The 26,745-nt window shown below is 38.9% G+C and overlaps 2 protein-coding genes and 1 long non-coding RNA gene across 4 annotated transcripts; 2 read left to right on the top strand and 1 right to left on the bottom strand.

The window, feature by feature from the left end:
• Positions 1-6,712: 6,712 nt before the first annotated feature.
• On the top strand, positions 6,713-12,367 carry LOC311042373 (uncharacterized protein). Its single transcript, XM_084053069.1, has 8 exons — positions 6,713-6,789; positions 7,729-8,007; positions 8,189-8,485; positions 8,588-8,839; positions 8,963-9,226; positions 9,733-9,840; positions 10,433-10,458; positions 11,667-12,367. The coding sequence occupies exons 1-8, from the start codon at positions 6,717-6,719 to the stop codon at positions 11,799-11,801; spliced, it is 1,434 nt and encodes a 477-aa protein (XP_083909195.1). The 5' UTR covers positions 6,713-6,716; the 3' UTR covers positions 11,802-12,367.
• Positions 12,368-12,486: 119 nt separating this feature from the next.
• LOC311042374 lies at positions 12,487-13,847 on the bottom strand. The gene is made up of 3 exons (XR_014600495.1): positions 13,664-13,847; positions 13,197-13,250; positions 12,487-13,098 (listed from the first exon to the last, which is right to left on the bottom strand). It is a non-coding gene; the product is annotated as an uncharacterized lncRNA (long non-coding RNA).
• A 5,688-nt stretch (positions 13,848-19,535) lies between these two features.
• On the top strand, positions 19,536-25,900 carry LOC311041152 (allograft inflammatory factor 1-like). 2 transcript variants are annotated; one of them, XR_014600355.1, is made up of 7 exons: positions 19,536-19,656; positions 22,329-22,390; positions 23,126-23,192; positions 23,301-23,342; positions 23,649-23,826; positions 25,288-25,581; positions 25,649-25,900. XR_014600355.1 is itself a non-coding variant. In XM_084051668.1 (6 exons), the coding sequence occupies exons 1-6, from the start codon at positions 19,638-19,640 to the stop codon at positions 25,373-25,375; spliced, it is 456 nt and encodes a 151-aa protein (XP_083907794.1). In that variant the 5' UTR covers positions 19,536-19,637; the 3' UTR covers positions 25,376-25,899. The 2 variants fall into 2 exon arrangements, 1 of the variants encoding a protein (XP_083907794.1); XM_084051668.1 differs by having other exon boundaries at positions 25,288-25,899.
• Positions 25,901-26,745: the final 845 nt, after the last annotated feature.

Below are 26,745 nucleotides of genomic sequence, written 5' to 3'. Positions count from 1 at the left end.
AAGGCTTTCCTCATTGGCTGTCCTTTAAGCCAATAGGGAGTCGTCTTCCCATACTCTGAACAGCGTTATTGCGTTATTGTCTCCACCAGGCCGAAAGGCATGTCGAGAGAGTATGTTTTGCACCCTGTCCGTGTGTCCGTGTGTGTGTCCTTCTGTCTGTGAGCAGCTAATCTCCAGCACCGTTGGCCCGGTCACTGCGAAACTGTGCACACACACTCCCTGGATGCCAATTCAGAACCTCTGACCCGAATTTTTCAGATTGGCCTGTTATAGCGCCACAAGGAGGCCGATTTGTGCAACAAAAAATGTTTTTATACTACTCCTACAGATTTTGTCCAAACATCACACAACAATACACAGTATCTCTATAGTCATGTGATCAACACGGATCTGTCCGATTTCCCATATTCCATCCTGATTGCCTAAGATTGGCTTCCAAAGTTCGCAGGATTGGTTTGTTCTGGACAAAATGCCTCAAATCATGAACGCAGCATGCAATTTCAGTGACATTTTGCATGCATATTCCCACTAGGCTGAGGAAGAAATTCCACCCTTTTCACATTGGCCTGTTATAGCGCCACCAGCAGGACTAATTTAGCAAAACACATTTTTGGAACAAAATGCCTCAAATGATGAATGCAGTAACCGATTGCCGTGAAAGGCCTAAGAAGAAATGCCACCCTATTCACATTGGCCTATTGTAACGCCACCAGGTGGCCACAATAACCTATCTGACCTGGCGGAGACCTGTGCTTCGAGGAGCACTTTTTCTAGTTGTGACTGAATCAGTCATCTCAACACGTTCACCGAATGTCCTCTCAGGCTGTGAGTGCTGTGACCACTTTTCAATTACATCTATGAGCGGTCGCGGGTTCTTTTGGTGCCGGCCTGCGTGCGCATACTGCTTCTTATCAGTGTGACGTTGTCTGATAAGGCATCTATTTGATTGATGAATGGCCCAAACAATACAGTTTACCGAAACTACCATTCCCCCATCTGACGACGTTGTCAGCACTCTGTCTGATACAATAGCCTAATTAAAGTATTAGATCATTAGAAACTCTGCAGCGGCAATGTGGCGCTCAGGTCAGGATAATATTGGACTAATAAGAATTAAATTCACTATATCTCCGAAACAGTGTTCAAAGGAGTTGAATATGATATTTAAAACTGCAGTTTTTATTACAAGCCTATAATCTCCCAAGAACAGATTCTGCTCTGCGTTTGAATCTGTCGGTAGCCGTGTTGACAAACCGTGCACATTGGGTACAAGTGGGCATGCCATCAGATCAGGAAGCAAGCCGCGCTTTACCCAATCAAATGTAGTGGGCGGGATTTACGTGTGTGCGGTTCGTTCTCCACTGGAAACAAACCGAAACTCATTTAACAATAGCGTCCTCGAAGCCGACAAAACCACGGAAAGTTAGTAACATTTTAAATTGCTCTTTCATCATAGAAACAAGTGGGCTTATAACCAGAACGATCCATGTTCTTTGGGAGAAGTGGTGTTAGTGTTGAATGAAAGGCTGAAGGCAGACAAAAACCCCGGTTATGAAAAGTTTGTAAACCAGCCTTCTTAACAAAGTGTCCCCCCCCCCTCTCTCTTTTTTTCCCCACAGAAGTCCAGATGTCCTCTGACCTTGTGGTTGTGATTGTAGTTGTGAGTGTGTGTGTAGTTGTGTTCTTGGTGTGTGTGCTGCTCATGTACAGATGGAAGACAAGGAGACAGTCTGGAGGTGAGTGAACTTCATACACATGTACAGTATGTGTTGTTTAAGTCCATGTGTTCTGTACCACTGTCATCATAGAGGTTGGTGTTGGTGGTTGGTGTTCTCATCTCCTCACACACACCTGGATGGCAGTGACTCAGGAGGTACAGTGGCTGTTTGGGATGCCGGTTAGATCCCCAGCTCCTCCAGGCTTATTGTCAAAGTGTCCTAATAAATTAAATGCTAAGGATGAATTCCAGGTGTGTGCACGTACTTGGCAAACACCCCAAAAAAAACACACTGGCTGGTGTCTCAAACAGAAAGCAGCTGTCTGCTGTCTGTTTAGTTACCATAGAAGGTAGCGTTTTTGTGTGGAGTAACCTGGAAATTAATGTGATTGACCCACTTAACAGATAACGTTAGCCACTGTTATCAACTGACTCTGTTAAAAGACTTTTGGTTTTCCTAGATATCACACTGAAGGCAAAACTGTTGTTTAAATTTAAAAACAAACCTGCTGCTAGCAGCTTTTTCAAGATAATAAAAAAAAACTTTTCTTGAACAAAATTGGCACAACAAAACACATCTTCCTGGGTGTTCAGCAGCTGACAGGAAATTTTCCACCTGGCACCCTGTTTTGGTAATTATAACCGAACATTGTTCAAACATTTTGCTGATCTACAAGCTCACGACACTTTGCAGCACTTGTAAATATATTTTCACAGGTTTCGTGCAAAGTAGGGCCTAGCCTCTGAAACCATATACTGTGTTGGCCGGCGTCCCCCAGGGGTCTTTACTATGCACCTCCTTTTTCCCTTTACACCAAATATCTTCGATACCAACTGAGCGTGATTTTACGCCAACTTTGGAAGGCTGAAATTGTGTGTAAGACCAGCACTAGTTTAGTTTAACTTCACCAAGTGTAGGACCAGCTTTAGTTTAGTTTAACTTCAAGTAAAAGGTCAGCATTAATTTAGTTTAACTTAAAGCCTCATTGTGCAATACGTGGCCTCTAATAATTCACAAGTTGAATTATGCAGTTTTGCCAAAACAAGCCGGCTCTCTCAAACACCCCAACAGACTATGGCAGACAAAGTCAAACTTGCTATGTATATACAACAAACATTTCCCACAATTTGGCAATGAATGTAACTAAGTTTATGTGTGTGATCCAAAGGACCACGATAGAAATACCTCTCAAGAATGTTTGTGCTATATCCTTTTGACATAATATGTCAAAAGGATGAAGCACAAAAAAGCTTGTTCATATGACTGTATGCATTTTCCTCATTATTGTCCATAAAAATGTCAATCAATCAATCCATTCCACAGGGTCCAATGCCAGACAAGGAGCAGACACCAGACATTCTCTGCAGGTCAGAATTGTATATATTTATCTATTTATTCATGTCTCTACTACTCTATGTACAACTATGATTAATGCAGCACTAATATTGATAGATATATGGAGCACTTCTACCACAGTTACTACTGTAGTGCTGATAGCAGTAGTGATTACTACAACTACTCTATTACTATAAGGCAAATATCTTGTAGTCTAAACCTCACATAAGAGACAGAAGATAGATTTAGCCGGTGATTTTGGTGAATTATTTCCTTTTGCTGTTGAAAGGTAGCATGAAAAAATGCCCGCATCTCAATATTGTTAATTAAATCTTTATCTAACAAAAGTTATGTTAATTATATCTGTATACAGTTTTAATACTGTTGTTTACCTCCTCAGATGGCCACCTATGAGAACTGTCCTCCAGTCTCCACATCAGAGTTAGACTCCACCTACCAGAGCCTCAATCCAGCCACCATGGATCACAACTCACTCTACTCTACAGTCACACCAACACACACATAGTGTGAACTATATACAACACACTGTACTCTACAGTCACACCAACACACACATAGTCTACACTATGTACAACTCACTGTACTCTACAGTCATACCAACACACACATAGTCTACACTATGTACAACTCACTGTACTCTACAGTCATACCAACACACACATAGTGTACACTATGTACAACACACTGTACTCTACAGTCATACCAACACACACATAGTGTGAACTATGTACAACACACTGTACTCTACAGTCATGCCAACACACACGTTTGAATTGTTCATAACCGCCCCTTGGAAATTAATCTAGTTCCAAACTATCTATGCAGTGATACTAGTCTGGCCATGCCAGGCTAGTACAGTAGCCTACACTATTATGTTGCAGTCACAGTAGTGTCTCCATTGATCTCCAACAACACTGAAGAAGTGCATCTTCCTCATTTATATTTAGTCTTTCTACTCTACTTATTTGTTTTGATCTTTAACAGACTTGAGGAAAGTTATCCTTGTTTTGATTTCTTCAGGTGTGGACAACTTGTTTCTAAGTCAGTGCTTCCTTTCCCAGCATAGATAACACAGCTCCATGGTACTAGAGCAAGCTATATGCACTATTAACTCAGTATTGCTTAAAACAGTACGACACTTTGGTAGCGGTCTGGGTTGTATACTAGTTACCTTGCCATGATGTAACCCCATGGGAGGGCGAGATATCAAAAATAGTTCCTTGATTAGATATTGATATTATTTTTATATCAACTCCCTGTTGTTTTAGCTATTTATATCAGGAAGACAATCTGGACCAATCAATCAACAGGAAGTTGACATGTTTCAGAACCTGGTTTTGTGATGTTATATTGTCAGAATCAGCTTTGTTCCCATTTGTCATTTGTGCTGAAAGAGTGACTTTGACAGCTGTGTCCGGTTGCAATGTACTGTAAGTCATCATGGCAAAATAACTACACAACCCAAACCTCTACCAAACAGTGCTTGCTCTGTAACATGTGTAATATAGTAAATACTGTAGATTTTTGTTTCACAGCAATTTGAATTACTGATAAAATATATGCATTTAATATATTATATATAGTATTTGCATGAATCACATGATTTAAGGCAAGAAATGTATTATAGTATTTACTTTTGTCAATCCAATAATATTTTCTCCAGAAATATTTCTGTATTTGTGCCTGTTTGTCTTTGTAAATATATGAGATCATACACAGTTTTAAGAAGTTAAGTGTGCTACCTGGCAGAGGTCTGTGCACTACTGAGTGCTTTTTAGTTATTGTGTGTAGGTTGTGTGGAAAACCTGGTCCATCTGTTCGTCCCACAGTCCAATACTTTGGTCCCAAAGATATCGAGATATCTCGAAAACCTATACTTGACTGGTTCTGGGTTGCTCTTATAGAACAAGTGTGAAATACATGCATGAACGTCTTACTTGGCCAAGTGTCAAAGAACAAAGAAAGACTAGTTTACTTAATTTCTTTCATAGTCATTAACACCCACTCCTAATCTCTTTTTTTTGAATAATAATATAACGTACAGTATAGCTCAAATATCCACACTTATTCCACTCCTGGGGCGAGAGGTGGACAGATAACTTTACCAATTCCATGAAGAGAGCTGCAGTAGTTCTATTACGTTATATGGAATAGTCTAAAAGTAAGATTCATAACACCAAAGAAAAAGCTTGTTTTAACTTCATACACTGTACACTCAAAACATACAATAACATCTTTCTTACCAGTTTGATAGTGCTACTTTTTTAAATCTGTTGTATCCCCCTCTTTTTATGTGATAGTTGACTTTTGTAAAATGTATTTCTTTGTTGTTTTTAGTATTTCTTTGTGATACACTGTGATATTTTCTATTGTTGTTAATGTATATTAATGTCTTGGACCCCAGGAAGACTATCTGACGTTAAGGTGTCAGCTAATGGGGATCCATATAAATAAACAATAAACAACACTGGCTGCATTGACATAGAATTTAATGGTCACCTAATTCTTGCTCTCCGGAGAATAAACTGATTTTGGTGACCACATGGTCTGTCCTCTAGTAGCGCTACCCTAAGGACACCACACTTGCACACAAGATATCTCATGATAGGCAGATATTAAAAACGGAGCACATTCATGCTTCACAGAGGACATGTCGCACACAATTTCACTGCCGCTGTTCACAATGTGCTGTATGTTAATCCTCCTTCAGTGAATATATAACCTAATGCTGGCTTTGGCCCTTTATGAGACAATGACTCTTGGTTGAGGGTTTTTCACAAATAAACAACATCGAAAACCTTTGGAAGTGACGAGTCATAAAAAAATAGCCCACTGCAACTGCTCTATATGAAACAACATATTTGTTGTGACATTAGGATTAATTAGTAGTAAGAGATGCAACGTTTCAAGTTAATATCAGTACAAAGATCATCATCTTTGTCATAATGTGTTGCAAATATTCTGCAGATACGGGGCCATTTCTGGCTATTGGATGCATAGGGCTCCTGAAGCCACCAGGGGCCGCCTGGGCAGCAACTGCTGATTTTGAGAGGAGCTAAGATTTGGGTTGAACTGAGAAATTATAATACTATAGATCTCAAACTGTCCTTTTGTTTTATACATTTTACCACCTTTTGTGACTATTCGTCCCTAACCCCCCCCCCCCCCCCCCCCTGCCATCGAACACGTCATGTGAAGTGACAAGTCATAAAGAAAAAATAGCCCTCCAATGGCTCTATATGAAATAATATTAGTTTTGACATTAGGATTCATTAATAGATGTTAATAGATCTCAAACAGTCATTTGTTTTATACATTTTACCACTTTTTCTTCTTTTTTTTTACTATTTCCCCCCTACCATTCCAGTTGACCAGCTGCCCTGACACTTGAATGAATGTGAGAAACAATGTGTATGTAGACCAGAATGCAATGAAAGAGTACGGTTTTACAGAGCAATATTATTAGGATGGGATGGATCAAAAAAGAGCTGTCATGAAGAGCTGACAGGCCTCTGGAGATATTTATGACATCAAGATGTAGAAGTGTGTGGGAGTTGCCTGCATGTCATTTCCTGAACATACTGTAAGTGTTGAAAACTCACATTATGTTGCAATAAACAAGACAACCTTCAGTAAATTAAGATGGATTCCTTTCCCGTCTTAAGACTCTGTTTCTTCTGTCTTGTACAGGCAATATTTGGACTTCAGCCATCTGGTAATTATGAAAAACAATGAATAATATGATGAATATCATGTGATAGTTGTCATGTGTATTTATGGGAACAGTGCATGATTTTCTACAAAAGGAAGTGTATGTCAATTCTATCTTGTCTTGAGACATGAACATTATCAAGATAATGTTCATGTCTCATAGTCTCTGTGAACAAAATACATTTTTCATTCTGTGTAAACTATAGTTTAGAGTTATGTATTCTGATCAGGTGTTTTGGTTTTCATGGTCAATGATTAAGAGATTTGATCATTCCCACGTCTCTCTATAAAGAGCTTATAAGATGTACAGACACTTCAAACAGTATGTGTGTATCGGACAGTAATGGACATGTCCAATAAAGCTACATTTGCATTAGGAATACATTAGCTCCAGATGTATGCTGGTATGCTGTGACAGGTTTACAAGTGAATAAAATAGCAATCATGGCCTGACAATGTATTGACAAACATTGATTGACTACAATGACAGTTAATAGAGTAATTTACAGTATGTTATTAACATTCAGTCATTGATTAGATTTCACCAGCATCTCTTTGATTCCCTCAATAATTCAGTTGAATGAATAACTTCACCATTTTGCATCCTGTTTTGACCATTTCCAGTCTGGTCACCAGAGAAAACGTTGACAATGTGCATTTCTGCAAATCACAAGAAATGTTGAAACTGGATTTTTTTTCAGCTCGCTCGGCAAGCACCCCTTGAGGTACCCACGCTGCGTACCTCAAGGGGGTCAAGACATTTCTTCTTTGGCAATTGGGTTAGAAATGGTTATACATTTCTTGATTTGCACCGGTAACTGAGGGCATGTGTCAACAGATTTAGAAAGACACCACACATATTGTGTTTCTATGACTAGTTCAAATGTTATTCATATTTTTAATAAATATCTCTAAATATGTTTTTTAATAATTCTCCCAACAGATCATTTGGCCTTCTTTGCATCCCCTGGAGATAGTATAACTTTACCATGTGGTATACATTCTATCAAACCCTGTTCCAGCATCAACTGGAATATGACTGGATTATTTAGATTGGCGGAGCAGGTGGTCACAGCAGGCAAAGTGACAGTCAATGACCCGAGTGTCACACTGGATCAACACTGCAATCTACTGATAAATCATGTGGAAATTAATCATGCACGACATTACACTTGTGATGACGGGGCTCTGAGTTCAAGTGTTTCCCTTGAAATTCCGCAAAGTAAGCTGTCATGTCTTACTTATCATTTTAGCCTTAATGTCTGACTATACCATGTGCCGTTTACATTTTTGACAAAATAACGTATTCAATCTATAAAAAAAACTCAAAAAGCTCAAAAGATTGTTGATTCTGAACACTGTATCTATAGTAACTCATTTGTTCCTTCTTTCCTTTTCACCAGTTACTCAGGAAGAAGCTGCATTGAAGAAGAACAGGATAGAGCTTCACTGTTCCCTGAACACGTTTATAGGACACACAACTTGTACGCAGTACCACAGTGGAATTCAAATTAAATGGCTGAATGAGGACAATATGCCATTGAAGGGAAGCAGATTTGACATTCTTCCTCCAGATAATAACTGTCTCTCTAAACTTTCAATTACGCAAAAATTAACAGACCACCGCATGAAATGGAAATGCCAGGTGACTCAGGGAGAAAGTGTGAAAGCTACCGTCAGTTATACCACAACAGTAAAAGGTACTAAACTGAGCACAGTCATGCAAAGATTTAATCATAGTGCATTACAATGAAGGTCAGTCATGTCAAAAGTAACTGTTTTCTGTGCTTCCTGTTGTCTAGATGGCGTGGAGGAAGTGTTTGCAGTAGTGGGTGAGTCAGTGTCACTCTCTTGTGGCAACACTTCCTCTCTCAACATGGGGGACAAACTGCAGTGGTACCGAGGTGACAAGCCAGTCCCACTTGGTAATGAATTACAGGTAAAAGATGACTCTTCACTGGTCATAAGAGAAGTGGCTTCATTGCATTCTGGGGACTATCAATGTTTGGAAGATGTGAAGGTGGCCAATCGAGTGAGACTGCACACACTAGACAGTGAGTGTTGACACTTTGAACATTGTACTATTATCATTATTATTCTACCATTATTATTATTATTATAAATAGTAGAAGTTATATAAGTTACTGTGTCTCTACTTTGAATTTGTCTCTTCACAGTTGCTGCAGAGTACGGACCAGAGGGCAAAAACTTCACCTTGATCTGTTCACTTACCTGTGCTCTTACAAAATGTGAAGAAGAATTCAATTTAACCTGGACTGACAGCAGCCAGCATGGCCAGCAGAGTATTTTAATTCATGATAAAAACACATTCATCTCCAAGTTATTCCTCCCAGACCTGCAGGATGTAAGAGATACAATTTATTGTTCAGCTTCCAAAGAGGGGGTTGTAAAAGCTGTTAAGAGATGGCCTTCTACAAACAGTAAGTATGAGACACACTGGTTGTACTGTATGTATTCTTTAACCCATTAAAACAGCATCTGTGTCATTTTAGATTTTAGCTATATATATATATATAGAGCAACATAAGTTTATCAGAAAACTCTTAGGATTTAGAACATTTGTTTTCAAAAATAGCAAATATACAGTACAAGCTCACAGTGCGTCACAAGCTTGTACATCTGCTGTTTTTGTGGGGAAAAACTGAAGCGAATGAAAGGTTTTTAATAGTTTTGAATTTTTGAACACAAATCTTATTTTGTTGGGGTGCCTGGCGTAAAAAAATTCAGATGGGGGGCGGTCTGCGGCTAATACATATCATTTTGGGGGTCCTGGGCACAAAAAATACTTTGAGGACTACTAATTTAGAAGGCATTTGTGGAACCGGGCCTCAGGTCTTAATAGGTTAACAGCATCCACATGTGAGAAACTGAAGCCTCATTTCTTGATAGTGATTTAGATAAATAGCTGATGGTTCTGCATCAACAGCTGCTGCTCCAGTAGTTGCATGGGTGGCCGTTCCTCTGGTCCTCCTGCTGTGTGTGAGCGCTGTTGGACTCTACGTGTGCTGGAGGAGGAAACACGGACTACCTTTAGGTACCGTACTGTCAGTGGTGGAAAAAGTACTCACGTTTTTTTTACTCAAGTCAAAGTATCAATACTGCAATGTAGAAATACTTTACTACAACTTAAGTAAAAGTCAGCAATTCAAAATGTACTTGAGTAAAAGTACAAAAGTATTGGCATCAAAATGTATTTAAAGTACCAAAATTAGAAACTGCTCATTATGCAGAATGTCACTTCACAAGTTTTCAAATGTATACAAATCTTTTGAAAATAGCAGATTTACAAGATCACAATGATGAGTTTGTAGATCGGCTATATTCAAATGGCAGAAATGTATACAGGGCTAAAGTGGTTAATGTATGTTTTGTAATAATAATCAAAATCTACAAAGTAACTACTGACTAAAGTTTGATAATAATTGTAGTGGAGTAAAAGTAAAACATTTGCCTGTGAGATGTAGTGGAGTAGCAAAAGTACAGAAAATTGGAAATACTCCAGTAAAGTAAAAAATACTTAAAAAAGTACAGTACTTGAGTAAATGTACTTAGTTGCTTCTTCTGAAACTTTTTGCATTTTATTAATCATATCCCCCCCCCCCCCCCTCCCCCCTCCGATTTCGCAGGAAATGAAATGGCAGATATCGGAATGGTAAGAATAAACACTGTGAAAGAGGAAGCTTACCGTACAGTACGTTTATTAATCATGTAACCATTTATTGCATATGGAGATCACAATACTGTTTGACTCGTTGGTAAGATTTTTGCTACTCTTAATTGGGAATGTTCCCAGCTGCAGAAAAAGACAGCATAACAATATGAATATACACAAGCAGCGCGTAATGAATAACATGCAGGGAGCATTGCATTATTTACATGTGAAACAAGTATAATTGCAATGTTAACATTAAAGGTACAGTAACAGACTGTTGCGAAGAACACACACAATGACAATGTGACGGTAGCTGTTACAACGGTCTCATGTTGACTATCGTTGTAGCACAGCCACGACGCAGCCGTCGTATTATGACGGTGTGAACGCATCTGTGTCACTTTAGATTTATTTGGCTATTCAAATTCAGATCTACAAGCTCATAGCGTGGCAAGTTAGAGAACCACTGATATTAAAGCAACGTAAGTTTTTTTTTCAAAAAATACCTAGGATTTAGAAGACATTTGTACAATCCCCAGAAGCAAAGATTTGAGTTAAAAAAAAGTTTAAAAAAACCCCGAATACATTCAAAGATTTTCAAAAACAAATAGCAGATCTGCTAGCTAGTGGCGCGGCACTCTGTGCCGCACTATGAGCTTGTAGATCTGCTAATTTTGAAAAGCCCGAAGTATACATCTAAAATGACACAGTATTTGTTCCCGGATTATATGGGTTAAATAGATAATAAGTGCAGAGAGAGAAGCTGATGGCAGTGATAAGCTGGCTGTCTGCTGGCACAGCATGTCCTGCCAGAACTAGCTTAGCTACTTATTTAAAGTGCTCTTTCTTTCTTTCTTTCTTTCTTTCTTTCTTTCCATCCAATGTGCCTTAACCGTCTTAAACCATAATTGACCGGAGTCCCCGAGGGGTCTATACCAGTACCCCCCCACTCCCCCCCCCCCCCCCCGTACACTAAATATCTTTGAAGAAAATAGCCATACAATCTACCGACGCTGCTCTACTATCCATCGACATGACAAATAGAAAATAGCCGATCTACTATCTATCGACAGTACATATAGAAAATAGCCGATCTACAGGCTCAAGTGTGTTTCCGCCTAACATTTGTACCTGAATAGAAACACAGGGGTTCATGTGGTTAATTGATGTATTCAATGTAACAGCTCCAGTGTTGTTCTCCTCCACAGACTCATGTCTATGATGACATTCTGGATTATAATCCTGAGGCAGAACCACAGCAAAGACAAGAAGCCATAAGAGGAACACCTACAACCAATGAAGTAATCTATTCTCTGGCACAGGCTGTCGATAGTACTAAATAAAATAAAAAAGTGCCAAATTGAATCGATTTTAGCCCCGACTTGTGGTCTTACTGAGGTCACGTCTCTTGACCTTGTGATGTAAAATTCATTTTCATATTCTTTACCATAACAGAAACATTGTATATACTACTGTCTCTGCAGTGTTCATTTTGACAGGAAATTCTGATTTAGTCTTAGTCTTTTGAATAACACACCATTTAGTTTTAGTCCTATTTTAGTCTTCTGAAATAGTTTAGTCTTAGTCTAGTCTTAGTCGACTAAATATCAAAATCTTAGTCTTTTAGTCTTAGTCAAAAAAATGAACCCTGTCTGCCACCATGACTATCATTATGCAGATAATATTGGATTGTGGATATTTTTTATTTAACTATTTAAATGTCCTTTATAATGTGTTTATTTTGCTCTTTATCTTAATGCATTTCGCGTTTTTGTGCAGCACTTTGAATTGCCTCGTTGCTGAAACGTTGTGCTGTATAAATATTTGGTCGTTGGAAATATTATTTTCACAATATATGTTTGATATATTATGGCCAATCAAAAATGAATACATAATGTGTTTTTTTTCCCTACATGGTTTTGTCTAAGTTCTAAGTTTGCCTCTAAGTTAATAATAGCCTACTATATGCAACAGAAAGTCCACACAGAACCAGTGGTGTAAAGTAACATAAGTACATTTACTCAAGTACTGTACTTAAGTGCAATTTTGAGGTATTTTTATACTTAAGTGGAGTATTTCCAATTTCAATGCTTTTACTTTTACTCCACTACATTGATGAAAATATTGTACTTTTACGCAAGTGTGTACTTTTACACTTTTACTTACTTTTTAAATGTATCTTTTTATTACTAAACAGCATTAACCACTTAAGGTCTAGGCCTATATATATTTCGGCTATTTTAAAATAGCTGATCTACGTGTGGCATTGCGACACGTTGTGAGCTTGTAGATCTGCTATTTTCAAAAGATTTCTATAGCCTACATTTTGAAAACTTGAAATCAGTCATTTCTGCATAATGAGTACTTTTACTTTTGGTACTTTAAGTATATTTTGATGCCAATACTATTGTACTTTTACTCAAGTCAATTTTGAATATTGAACTTTTACTTGTAACAGAGTATTTCTAAATTGCAGTATTGATACTTTTACTTAAGTAAAACGATTCAGTACTTTTTACACCACTGCAGAGAACAGAAGATACCATACAGATACAGTAATCGGCAGTTCAAATGCTTCCTTATTAAGGGATGGATGGTCATCTTGGAATGTGAAGATGTCTCAAATCTCTACGACATGAACTGCAATCAATAAGAATTAAACAGTGATTATGAACAGGTTTTGAGGGAAATGTAATCATGCGACTAATTATTAGAAGGTATAAATGTGAAATACTTACAGGTGCAGAGGTCCTCCTCTCCCACACTCTCATATAGTGAGTTCATTTGTAGACCTATGAGACATTTGATATAAGTGTTTATATTGGTGTTGACGTGGACAAACTATTACAAACCTTGAGGGGTTTCCAGTGGGTCCCCAGCTAAACTAGTTAATATAGCATCACAATCATTTTACCACTTTATCCATATTTTATACTTTGGCTATTCCAATACTTTGTGCCACACTGTGAGCTTGTACATCTGCTATTTCTTTATTCTAGCATTAAGATTTAATATATATTTTTTATCACAAATCTTCTCTCCTGGGGGTCCCTGGCATGAAACATTTTCAGATGTGCGTCTGCGGGCGAATACATATCAATGTGGGGGTCCTTGACATGAAAAGGTTTGAAAACCACTGAAATAAATCATGTGAAAACAAAACAAAACAAAACAAAACAATACAAAGGACATGCCACATGCTTACCTGCTGAGGCTCTAGGCTGAAATCTGTTGTCATAGGTGCTGTCAGCAAGCATGAACAGATCTAATTGAAACATAATAAAATGTGGTTATGATAATGATTCCTAAAAATGTTCGTCATAAACTGTGAATTGGCACTATTGCAATAACCTGACTCCGCCAGATGGAAGAAGCTTGCTTCACACGTGTTTCACAACCTGTATTGTGAACTTGTGAACTCAATACCGGCAGAGTTCAACTTAAACCACTTAAAGGGGGATACCACAAATTCTCAACATTGAACCATGTCATAATATACCTGAGAGCTGTTGTGTGGAAATAAGAAAAACAAATGCCGGACTTTTACTTGTAAGGGCGCGCTCCCACCGCACTTTTATTTTACCTCTGGGGCAGAATCTGCCAACGCTTTGTCAATGCAAATGCGTGAATTCTTGGAAAAAATCCGCAAGACCAGGAATCCACGCATTTGCATTGACAAAGCATTGGCAGATTCTGCCCCAGAGGTAAAATAAAAGTGCGGTGGGAGCGCGCCCTAACAGAGTATTTCTACATTGCAGTATTGATACTTTTACTTTAGTAAAACATTTGAGTACTCTTTCCACCACTGGCTACTGATTGGCTTCTGGTGTCTCCAGTAAGACGGATGTCTTCCTACTAACCAGCCTCCAAGCACACCAAACCTCTGTGTTTTCAGTGTTTTCGATTTGCTATGTGTTTTTAGATTTGCCAGCATTAACATGGGTTAGAGTAAGCGCAAGCAACTGTTAGATCCCATTTTTATCTGGAATCTAGAGTTGCAATACCAAACCTTGACAGCCCGTACATCCACACGGAAAAGTCCTATCTGATTGTATTAAGCTGTAGTGACTGTCTTGGGGCATAATTCTCCATGGGCTCTTAAAGTGTGTGTGTGTGTGGGGGGGGGGGGGGGTTGTCAGTAGGGTTACAGTCTGTGAAATAAATGGGACACCTCGCTCTGCGTGCCCAAAGTGAGAAGTTGCAATTGTTCATTCTTGCAATTCCTACAAAACGACGTTAAACTCACCAACTTTGCAGCTGTACGGAAAGCTTGAATTATCCTCTTTCTATCTCGAAACATAAACTTATTTCTAAGTTTATGTTTCGTAGACATGTTATGAGCCACTTTCTGTCAACAAATTCCGTGCAGGTGATTTTTATTTTTAAGTGTTGGAGTTTGGAAGCGCTCGTTTTCAATAACGCAACATGCTGCCTCCTGCATTATGTGCCATATAGAAACAGTTGGTACGCAGGACCGTTGAGTGATTTCCAACAAGCGCTTCCAAACTCTTAACACTTAGAAAATGTATCACCTGCATGGAATTTATAGACAGAAAGCAGCTCATAACATGTCGGTGGATTTCTATGATACAAAAACTTTGGAGATATAGAGAGGATAATTCAAGCTTTCCGTACAGCTGCAAAGTTGGTGAGTTTAACGTTGTTTAATACAATCAGATCGGACTTTTCTGTTTGGATGTATGGGCTGTCAAGGGTTGGTATTGCAAAAAAAATAGGATCTAAGAGTTGCTTGTGGCTAGGGTTAGTGTACTGTAGTAGCCTTGGTACTGTAGTGGTGGGTGGCCTCCAAAATAGTGGTCCCTAACTCTGGGCTTTGAGATCACCTACTCAACGACTGCTGGTTTTCTATATGTCTCGTAATTGTATGAATGTACTTTATGTTATTTTATTTCGTACTGTATGTCTCTGCTGATGTGGAATGGTTGATGTGAAAAATATATCAGTGAAAGATTATATTTTAATTGAAAATGTTACGTTACACAGCACTTTAATGTACTTGAACGACTGCAATGTAACTGAATAAGACTGGTCTAGATGTGTCATCATACCTGGCTGTTGCAACTGTCTCTGGGGTTTGTGTTTGTGGTAAATTGCCACTCCCACTATCAGCACAGACATCATGGTAACCACGGTGACGACCGAAGCCACCACAATGCTGGTGCTGGGGGACACTGCACTGGTAACTTCCCCTTCGTGTTCCTGTTCATTCTGTATTGTAGCTTCTGGTGTAACTGTTGTGATATAAGTTAAAAGCCCACAAAAATAAAGACAGTCATCATACAACAGTGTCCAATATCTTTTTCATTAATGAGATCAATGAGTTATTTAAATACACAATAAAAAATCCACACAGTTTACACACAATTATCCACACAATTTATCGATTTGTTATAGCAGCAATCCACATTTTTTTTTTAACCAATCTGTATGGTAGAGGTTGTTAACTCATTATAACTAGAGCGTTTGGAGGTGGTCTCCCGTCGCTTCCATAGAGAAATGTAGATCCTGGTGTCGGGTAGGACACCTATTGACAAGTAGCACTGCCTGAACATAATAAGCGCAATATCTACCCTGGTCTAGTGGGGGGGGGGGGGGGGGGGGGTCTCAGACAGGAGACCAGGGTTCGAATCCCGGGTAAGACATAAAAGTTACAATTTGCAGCTTTAAATGAACACAGAGGATATACAGAATGAGATAACATTACAATACTGACCTTGAGGAGTCTCTGACTCAACAGTTGTTGTGATAACGGCATCTGTTGTATATAAAGAAGGACATAGGTTAATGGCATAATAAATAAATGATGTTATGAATTACTGATAGAAACAACAACAAGTCACAGTTTTTGACTCTCACCTTGAACCTTCAGGAGGCGATCAGAGCAGCGCTGTGTTTGTCCAACCAGGTACCTACATCTGTACCAGCCTCTGTCACTGTCCTTCACAGGAGAAATCACTAATGACGCTCCGGCAGCTTTCAGACGTTTGTTCGCATGGCTGATGTTCAGGTATGGAAATATGCTCTCCTCTTTGCCCCCTTTCAAAAATGCCCAGGAGACATTTTGGTGGTGTCCAGGTGTTGTGCCACAATGCAGGGTGGCCACTGAATTGCGTGCTGCCTCCACTGGGTCGAGTCCGGATCTGCACTCTGAAAGAGAACGTTCAGCAAAAATAGGTGACAATAGGTGAACATTCTGTGAAAATAGTCATACATTAGCAGTGAGTGAAATTATCTTAATTCTTAAGATTGCCTACTGTACTAATGCTGGTTTTCGATACTTCTATTTCTAGTCAAAATGAATCCCCGGTTATCTAGCTAGAATGGACTTTAGGGATTCGCCCAGGACCAATGATCTATAGGTAGCATTAGTGTGGCACAGCCCATTATTCTGACGTCCAGTTGGTCCGACTGCAGCCCATTATAACTAACCCTACCCCTAATCCTAACCCTAACCCTAACCTCACACCAGCCTAATGGTCGGAATAATAACTCTGTGGGGGGGGGGGGGGGACTCATGGACAACTCAACACATAGACAGGGCTCAAACCTATTGGACAATATGTTTCTCAGGCAGCCTCTCTACCCATTCAGCTGTATGGCCGCCAATAACAATATCAGTGTTGGGGAGCAACTCTACAAATCTACAATAGCAGATCTACAAACTCACAACGAGTCATTTTACGATGAGTTATGAGCTTGTATATCAGCTATTTTTGCTATTTGATGTACAACAAAGTATAGTGTTTAAGATTTGAAAATACACAAAGGAGGATTGTATAATGTTACCTTTCAATGTTAGAGTGATACTTTGGTCCAAGATAAGGACCCATCCTTTCCATATCTGACAGCGGTACAGACCCTCATCAGATTGGTCTACTGCTGTCAGAAATGCAGACTTGCCTCCTTTCTCATCGGCTCTCCATTTCACATTCTCTCCATCAGGGAATTCAGGGCTCTTGGGCCTGGACAGGATGACCTTGGGCTGAGCAGAATGACCTCCAGTGTGTTTTGTCAGTTGTAATCTGTAGTTATCCAGGCCTGTTTTGGTTGTCATGGAACATGGTAGACGCACGTCTTCTCCTTGAGTTGTTGCAACTGCTTCTTGAGAAGACACAGACCCTGGACATAAAGTTGAGAATCAGTTTTTAAGAATGAAGTCTAGTTTTTGAAACCTGATTTATACTTTGTCGTGTGATGCTGTCGCTCGCCAAGAAGTGTCGGCAAGTGACACCGTCATAAGGCAAAGTATACATTGATTAGCTACATGTTTAATTGTGTGTGTATGGTGTGGTAAGAAAGACTCACTACTGCAAGAGATATTAAGCATCAAATAGACAAAACTATATTTCATTTGTATGACTTTTTTCAGTTTGATCAATGCAGCCGTTATACTGTATATTGTACCATACTTTCACCATGAAACAGGACATTGAACATCTGAACGATTGTTAGATCGATTGATCAAATTTGGTAAAGAAAACAAACTCAAAAATCTACTCACCTCTGCATATGATAATCAGCAGAATTAATACTGAGAGATCCCACACATTAAAATGAGCCATTATCTGTTCATATATAAGCCTGTGTGTTCCACTGTTCCCATAGCAGTTTATTTCTGAAACTAAATTACGGTTACCTGCTCATCACATGTTTTCAGTTCTCTTTTAGTTCTCACATTAGTTTCTATTTGATTATCAGCTATTTTTTGGCAAAGAGGTTCGGTGTAGAGGGAAATAAATAGGAGCAAAGTGCAGAGCCAAATGTCAAGTTTTGAGGGTATTGAGGGTTTAAGTGGTTAAATGTGTGAAATAAACAAAAAACATTAATTTACACAACACTGATAGTCTATGAAGCCATCTATGAAATCTATGAAAAAGTTTAACCTGCAACATACTTATATTTATACATCTCTCTCTCAGCTAAGGGGTCCTTGGCCTGAAAAACGTTGAAGACCCCTGCTGTAGTGGTGGACAGTAACGGAGTAAATGTACTGTACTTAAGCACAGCTTCTGAGGATCTGTATATTACTTGAGTATTAGATTTTTTTGATACTTATTACTCTTACTTGAGTACATTTCCAAGACAAATATTTTACTTTTACTCAATTACATTTCTAGGAAGGCGGTAAAGTACTGAGTGCTTTTAGGATGGCTGTTTTTTTTTTCTTCCTTAAAATGCATAATTCTGCTTTCACGCCGTGTTTCTGGCTTTCCCCTCCGCTCGCCTCTTTGTTACATCTTGTATGGGTGCACAGGAGTAAAAGTATTTAGCTCTGGTTCCTCAGTAATTTCTATGTTTTTATAGGTGTTTCTGCAGGCTTTGTATAACATAGTGGTTCTAGCAAGCACATCAGTGGAGTACATTTGACGAGGAGTATGTGTAATCTTACTCAAGTACTGAGTACTTCGTCCACCTCTGGGCTACATTGTTTCAAAGCTGCGCACCACATAGTAAACAGCGCCACCATGTGGTAAGACCAAAGTACATTTTCAGCATTGATCATTGGTTAGAGAGACTTAAATAGTGAGTTATGAAGAGACAAAGCCAAATGAAAAGGTCAAAGGTGTACATTAATGCACCTCTCTTTTCTAATCTACACCCGTACCTTATTTTCTATTTGTAAATGATGAATACAATTATTGTTCAGTTTTTCATGGTGAAGTTTTTTCAGGACTGATTAGGAATATGAATGTGTTGAGGGAATATTTGGAAGTGGTCTTAAAAAATGATACACTTTAAGAGTTTATGGACATTAATTATGCCTACTTTAAAAAGTCTAACCTGCTCAGTGACACACTAACAACAGCTGTCAAACAGCTGTAATGTTGTTTTCTCTTAAGAAAAAAGAAGAAAAACATACAATTTTAGCCTCTAAACTGATAGAAATGTTAACAAATGTCCGCCTCTGTATGAACAGAGTGTAAATATACAAAGTGTGTCAGCTTTTATTTGCAGTCCTTGTGCAGAATAAATACAAAAAGGGAACTTCACAAAGTGGTCACATGCTGGCCTAAACTCCAAGCTAAGCATCACTCCTACTTCCTTTTCTTGCACCCTTTAGGAGTTTACAGCAACACCACAGACAATAACTCTACCATACTTTCACTTTAATATTTCAGCTGCACTTTGGACTCTTTTTATTCACTTAGTTAACAGACATGGCGAAGAATGTTCAAGGTAAGTGTCTTCTGCCTATTTGTGTTTTTGTCTGCCCATGCATGCCTATAGCCAACGGTAGGGCGGGCCATACTTTTTTTTTTTTGAAAATCAAAAAAGAGGGGTGTTCAAATGACAGATTTTGGCATGTAGAACACAAATCTGAAGAAATTTTTCAATTCTGATAAACCTAACCTACATTTTTTTGCAGTTGATTATTGTAAATGTTTTGATTAATTTGCGATTTTCTTCTATAAGAAAAAAATATTTTGGGAGGCTTTTATAAAGAATTCCTGTTCAAAATAACAGATGTTGGCATGTAAAACACAAATCTGAAGAAATTTTCCAATTCTGATAAACCTAACCTACATCAATTTGCAATTGATTATTGTCCATTTCTTTGATTAATTAGCGATTTTCTTCTCGAAGACAGAACTTAAGATGGGAGGCTTTTATAAAGAATTCCTGTTCAAATAACAGATGTTTGTGTGTAAAACACAAATCTGAAGAAATGTTTCAATTCTGATAAACCTAACCTACATACATTTGCAGTTGATTATTGTTTTATCAATTTGTAATTAATTCGCTCAGGCCAACTGCAGCAATAGCAACTGCGGCTCTGATTGAATCATCACAGAAGACACCCTATGAAAAGTGATTGATAAAAACAAGGTCAAGATAGCACAGGAGAAGTTGATACGAGAGCTGGGGGATGAATTTGAGGAGAAGTGCAGGAAGGAGGGGGGGGGGGGGGGGGGGCGCGTGAGTCCTGCATCCTCTTTGATGGACGGATTGACCTGACCAATGTAATGATGGAAGCTGAGGGCAGTGACCAATCTTTTCCTGCAAAGATGAGGGAAGAACATAGTGTTGTCAGTGAGCCTGGCAGCAACTATATGTTCCATTTTACCCCAGAAACAGCAACTAAAGAGGAGTCACATGCAGTGCAGATTGCTAAGGTCCTTTTTGCTTGGCTGAGAGAGAAAGGTTTTCATAAGACCTTGTGGGCCATTGGAGGAGACTCAACAAATGTCAACAGTGGTGTAAAAGCTGGAGTATTGTGAGGAAGCTGGAGCTGCACATGGGAAGACACCTGGTCTGGTTGGTGTGCAACTTACACACTGGTGAACTGCCCCTCCGCTGGCTCATTGTTGAACTTGAAGGTCCTACTCTGTCAACAAATTATCTGGACCAATACTAAAGCTCCTTGATTCAGCTACAGAGTTGGATATCAATCCAAAATTTACCAGGATCTCTGATGGCCCTTCACTGATCAAGCTGCCTTACAAGGTCATTCAAGATTTCTCGACTGATCAACACTATGGCCATCAAATTGTTTGTGCATTCGGAGACAGAGTGGTTCCTACAAGGCTGGATCTGTTGGATATTGGGCCACAATGGGCCAGTAAACCACAGCCACCGGCTCACCACAGCAAACAGACTTCTCAGGCTCTGGGTGTCAAAGCATGGACTGAGAGGAAAGAATCAGAAAAATCTGCAGTTCATTGTGGAATACATCATTGGAGTGTATTATCCATGTTGGTTCAATGTGAAGATCAAGGAGTCCTGGATTGAAGGGCCTAGGCACATCCTGTTTCAGCTGGACTGCCTGAAGTCCCAGAGGAAGTAGGTACTGGACATTGTGATGCCAACTGTTAGAAGATCTGCTTGGTATGCCCATAATGAATCCACCCTCCAAACACTGCTGAGCGCTAAGGATCAGAAGGAGAGGATTGAGGGGGTGGAGGGAATCCTGGCCATCAGGGGAGAAGGAGACCCAGACACTCAGCTGGGGGACTCCTCTGTAAGAACCATAGGGACAACTGAGATCAATTATGATGCTTCCAGCATTGGTGGATTGATTAGCTGGTCAGAAGGTGTGTCAGAGCCACCTCTCACTTGCATACTAAACACATCGGAGATGAAAAACTTCATTGTCATCCCATGGAGGTGCCCAACTGGCCCTGCCACACTCAGAGCATTGAGAGGGTTGTCAAAATGGTGACTGAGGCTTCTTCTACGTACTTCTCTAAGGAAAAGAGGGATGGAGGGATCAGGACTCAGGAGACCAGCAGGAGACTGATGTCTAAGGCAAAGCGTCAAAGCAGGACTTGTACAACCTAGCAAAGTTCAGGAAGTGATAATTGATCTTCATAATTGTATCCAGTGATATACATGCACTTCCATTGTGAATAAATATAAAGTATTTTCCTTATGTCTTTTAATATCCTAAAATTAGGCTAAAAAGGGCAAAATTAGTCATTTTGAAGTACAAAATAAAGTAGGTTAGAGTTATTCCACCTAAAAAATAATGTCACATTTGAATTCCCCATATAAAAACACATCATTTAGACACCCCACATGTTAGGATTTCCTTTGGATTTTAATATCTTATAAATTAATTAGAACGGGTACAGTTAGCGATATAAAAATGCAAAAAAATGTAGGTAAGAGTTGTCCTATCCAAAAAATAATGTCATATTTGAACTCTCCATCAAAAAACACATAAAATAGACACCCCTCTTTTTTGGATTTCCTTAATATTCATTTTAGCACCTGAGTATGGCCCGCCCTAAGCCGACGGCCTTCTGTCAGGCTATTATTTATTTATTTTAGATGTAAATAATATGTCAAGTGGTTTCATTCCTTTACATATTGAACATGCTAAATAAATGAGGTGCTTTGTCTTACAGGCGGTAAAACATATGGCCTTCTGAAGTCTCAGCAAGAGGAAAAGCTTAACTTGGTTAATGAGGTGTGTGTGGAACTGTTACGCTTAACTATTCTACTTTGTTGCCTGCCTGTGTCACGTGGTGAAAATAGCCGTTCTACAAGCTCAAAGCGCGTCCGTGTTGTGAGCTTGTAGATCAGCTATTTTCGGCACGTGACCCCGGCGCTCAAAACGTCACGGTTTTAGTGACGTCATTAGGCCTTATGAGAACACAAGAAGATGTATGAGTGACTCGTAGTTTTCATTGGTGGAAAGTAACAAAGTACATTTACTCAAGTACTGTACTTAAGTACAATTTTGAGGTATTTTTACTTTACTTGAGTATCTCCAATTTCCAATACTTTTACTTCTACTCCACTACATCTCAAAGACAAATGTTGTATTACTCCACTACAATTATTTGAAAACTTCAGTTACTAGTTAATTTGCAGATTTTGATTATTATTACAAAACATACACTACCCACTTCAGCCCTATTTTGGCCATTTGAAAATAGCCGATCTACAAGCTTGTAGATCTGCTATTTTCCAAAGATTTAACTTAAAATGGGACATTCTGCATAATGAGTACTTTTACTTTTGGTACTTTAAGTACATTTTGATACCAATACTTTTGTACTTTTACTCAAGTAAATTTTGAATTCCGGACTTTTTCTTGTAACAGAGTATTTCTACATTGCAGTATTGATACTTTTACTCAAGTAAAACTTTTGAGTACTTTTTTCACCACTGTAGTTTTCTAACATGTTCTATTCCTAAGACCTTTCTGTCAGATCCTGCGTATGCAGAAGTGGAAGACTTTGCCTCCAAGCTTGAAATGTTTAAAAGTGAGGATAAACTTAATATGTGATACACTGTAATATTATCAGTTAATAATTTCCTTTAATCCATACTGACACGTCCATTAATGATGTTTACATCTTCTCTTACTGCAGAAAAATACATGGAGTTTGATCTCAATGACCAAGGAGAGTTAGGTAAAATATGGATCACTGTCTTTACTTACAGATAAGGGTCTTCTAGCCCTATGATGTATTGTTTTTGTCAGCTAAACAACATATTATGGATACATTCGGATGTATTGTCCTTTTAAACTAAAGCAATGACAGATCATAAAGATCTGTTCTCAGATTATAGTTCCAAATAACTGCACTTAATTGTTAATTCAAATTAATTCATGTATTACTCTGAGAGTATAAGTGTTAATGTAACCCGTACGGGCCCATTCGGTTACATTTATACACTCTCAGAGTTAAATGAACACTGAGCATTTTGCTGTGTAGACATGATGGGGCTGAAACAGATGCTGGAGAAGCTGGGCGTGGCCAAAACCCACTTGGAACTGAAAAAGATGATGGCGGAGGTGGTCGGTGGGTCGGCGCAAGACACGAAACTCCGACCCATCAGCTACACAGACTTCCTGAAAATGATGCTGGGGAAGAGGAACGCCATACTCAAACTGTGAGTCCAACAACAGTTTCATTTGGTTTGCTGAGTGGGTACCCACAGAGTTGTGTCACATGTTAAACTGAGGCTGCAGGATGATAAAAAGCTGATGGTTATTAAAGGAATAGTTACGTTTTTTAGTTTTTGACACATTCCTCAGACAATAATTTGATGACCGGGCGTATTTCCGGTAGGAGACGCCGGTAATCAAATTATTGGCTTAAGAATGTGAGAAAAACTAAAACAATTTTGGGTGAACTACTCCTTTAACTTGAAAAACATACTTTTGTTTGAAGCTGGTAGTACGGTTACTAAAATTGACTTCTGCACCAAAGAAAAGTTTTGAAAAATGTCTATCTGTCTATCTATTACAGTAAGTTTATTTGGCAGACATTTGGCAGACAAGTGCATGTAACACTCTTACATGCACTTGTATTTGAGGTCATGTGATCACACACTGCAGCTCACTGCTCTAGATAACTGTAACCACACACAGCTGATTGCTGTGCATGACTCAGTCAAAGTGGTTTTGCCCCCTGAATGTGCACACACCCTGTGATGGTTTGTAAACAAGAAACCATATAGCCTACGAAGCATTTTGTAGTGTTATGGGTGGAGAGGCCGTCAGGGAATCAGAAGGTCTATGTTTTGAAGTGTGTCTGAGCAAGACACTTAAAGGTAGGGTAAGTGATTTTATTTGGTTAAAATAAGTGTTAAATAGCTCTATATGCTGAGAGTACTCATTGCTACAGAGTGTTTGTTCAGTAACAGGAGTCTCATGTCTCTCCAGCTCTTTATTAAACAGATCATTCATTTTCAGGTCGGGATACCAATTTTATCCAATCAGGATAGAGAACTCAATCAGGATACAGATTAAACAAGTGAAATTGGAAGTGATGACACAAAGAAATGAGCAGACAAAAATTGGAACTGGAACACTATAAAAATTAAGCTGATAAATGGGTACTCTCTCCTGATTGGCTGAACATGTGTCACCTACCTGACAATGTATTTTCTGTTCATTAAAGAGCTGGAGAGACAGGGAGACTCCTGTTACTGAGCAAACGTGCAATAGCAATGATTACTATCAGAATATAGTGCTTTAACCTTTTAACAAATAACTTTATATATCACTTACCCTACCTTTAACTGCTCCCTGGGCGCTGTATTAGTAGTGCCATGCACTGCTCCTAATAGTTAGGATGGGTTCAATGCAGAGGACAAAATTCACCTACAAATGTACTGCACTGTGATAAAATACCCCCTTTTCCCCCCATCAGCCGACTTGTTTTTCTTTTAGTATATTTTGGTTTTGGCATTGTACGCCCTGTGTAAGACAGGTCAGTGTAGAGAGATAAAGACAGGAAACCGAGGGCAGAGAGAGAGGAGAGATGTGTGAGACAAGACAGGGGCACTCACTAGGAGCATAATGGTCTAACTGACCGTTTGGCTGTTTGGCATGTTTTCTGTTTGAAGGATCCTGATGTTTGAAGGCATGGGGAAAGACCAAGAGCCCAAAGAGACTGGACCAGCTCGCCGCAAGACCTTTGGAGACCTACCCTGAAGGACATGTCCAACCCTGAAGCTCCAATTCAGACTTATACCTGATGGACTGCTCATTTCACTCTGTTACTCATGTTTATTTTATTTTACTAATACACAGTAGTTATCCTAATTTCCCTAGTCAAGCAGGTTAGAAATATAATTTAAGCAGCAGTTATCCCTTCATGTCATATCTTTTTGAAATCTCTGTGGAAATCCCTGAAATAAGTGACGCGTATAACACTCTGGTGTTCTACCAGTGCTTAAATCAACAGCCTACTGTATATACCTGTAGCTCAATGGCATAGATCTAGGTTGAATATTGGGGGAACTATTTATACCAGTGATTCCCAATCTGTGGGCCAGGGCCAGTGGTGGAAAAGATACTCAAAGTCTTTACTTAAGTAAAAGTACCAATACTGCAATATAAAAAATACTCTGTCCAGAATAAAAAAATTACTTGAGTAAAAGTACAAAAGTATTGGCATCAAAATGTACTTAAAGTACCAAAAGTAAAAGTACTAAATATTTGAAAATAGCAGATCTACAAGCTCACAACGCATCGCAATGCGACGCGTTGTGAGCTTGTAGATCTGCTATTTTCAAATAGCCTAGGTATAAAACAGGGCTAAAGTGGTTAATGTATGTTTCATCATATCATAGTTTATATCTGAAAAGTAACTAGTAACTAAAGTTTTCAAGTAAGTGTAGTGGAGTAAAAGTACAATATTTGCCTCTGAGATGTAGTGGAGTAGAAGTAAAAGTATTGGAAATTGGAAATACTCAAGTCAAGTACAAATGCCTCAAAATTGTACTTAAGTACAGTACTTAGTTACTTTCCACCACTGGCCAGGGCCCACTGGTGGGTCGTGAGGATATTGCAAGTGGGCAAGTGGGCCCGGATCCAGAAAAGGTTGGGAAACACTGATTTATATACTGTATACGAGTTGATCTAATCCTGGACGGAACATGGTAGAGGAAGTTATTGTGTGCAATATAACAACAGTTGTTTCTATAGAGTGAGATAGTGGAAAACACTTCCTATGCTGTTCATTCTCATAACAGATTGATCATTTCTCAAATAAAAAAACTAATGAAACATGGTATGGTGAACTGAGCTTTTCTAAAAAATCAACAGATCACAAACACATTTTCAATCCAATAGCCAATGTTACATCATTATTATTATTATTTAGCTGCTACTGTACATTATTGTATCTTGATTGTATGCTTAACAATGACATTATATCATGAATGTTATCTGCATTTAAAGGAGCATTTCACCGCTGGAAGAAGCATGCAGTCACACAAAGTTAGCACTATAGTGGGAAAGAGTATAGCCTACATAAGTATGTGTTCGCTTTCCACTGTATAGACCAGCTCAGAGTGTTT

This window comes from Gymnoscopelus microlampas (genome assembly GCF_963454915.1).
Source record: "Gymnoscopelus microlampas genome assembly, chromosome: 3".
In the NCBI taxonomy this organism is placed as follows: domain Eukaryota; kingdom Metazoa; phylum Chordata; class Actinopteri; order Myctophiformes; family Myctophidae; genus Gymnoscopelus; species Gymnoscopelus microlampas.
Note: the sequence above shows the minus strand (reverse complement) of the source record. Positions and strands in the feature narration are given on the sequence as shown.

Bases quoted from the DNA above. Each gene is read 5' to 3' on its own strand.
- LOC311042373 (XM_084053069.1), top strand. From the start codon at position 6,717: ATGGATTCCTTTCCCGTCTTAAGACTCTGTTTCTTCTGTCTTGTACAG. The intron at 6,790-7,728 runs GTAATTATGAAA...TTCTCCCAACAG, and splicing joins ATTTGGACTTCAGCCATCTG to ATCATTTGGCCTTCTTTGCA. The intron at 8,840-8,962 runs GTGAGTGTTGAC...GTCTCTTCACAG, and splicing joins GAGACTGCACACACTAGACA to TTGCTGCAGAGTACGGACCA.
- LOC311041152 (XM_084051668.1), top strand. The intron at 22,391-23,125 runs GTGTGTGTGGAA...TCTATTCCTAAG, and splicing joins AGCTTAACTTGGTTAATGAG to ACCTTTCTGTCAGATCCTGC. The intron at 23,827-25,287 runs GTGAGTCCAACA...TTCTGTTTGAAG, and splicing joins AGGAACGCCATACTCAAACT to GATCCTGATGTTTGAAGGCA.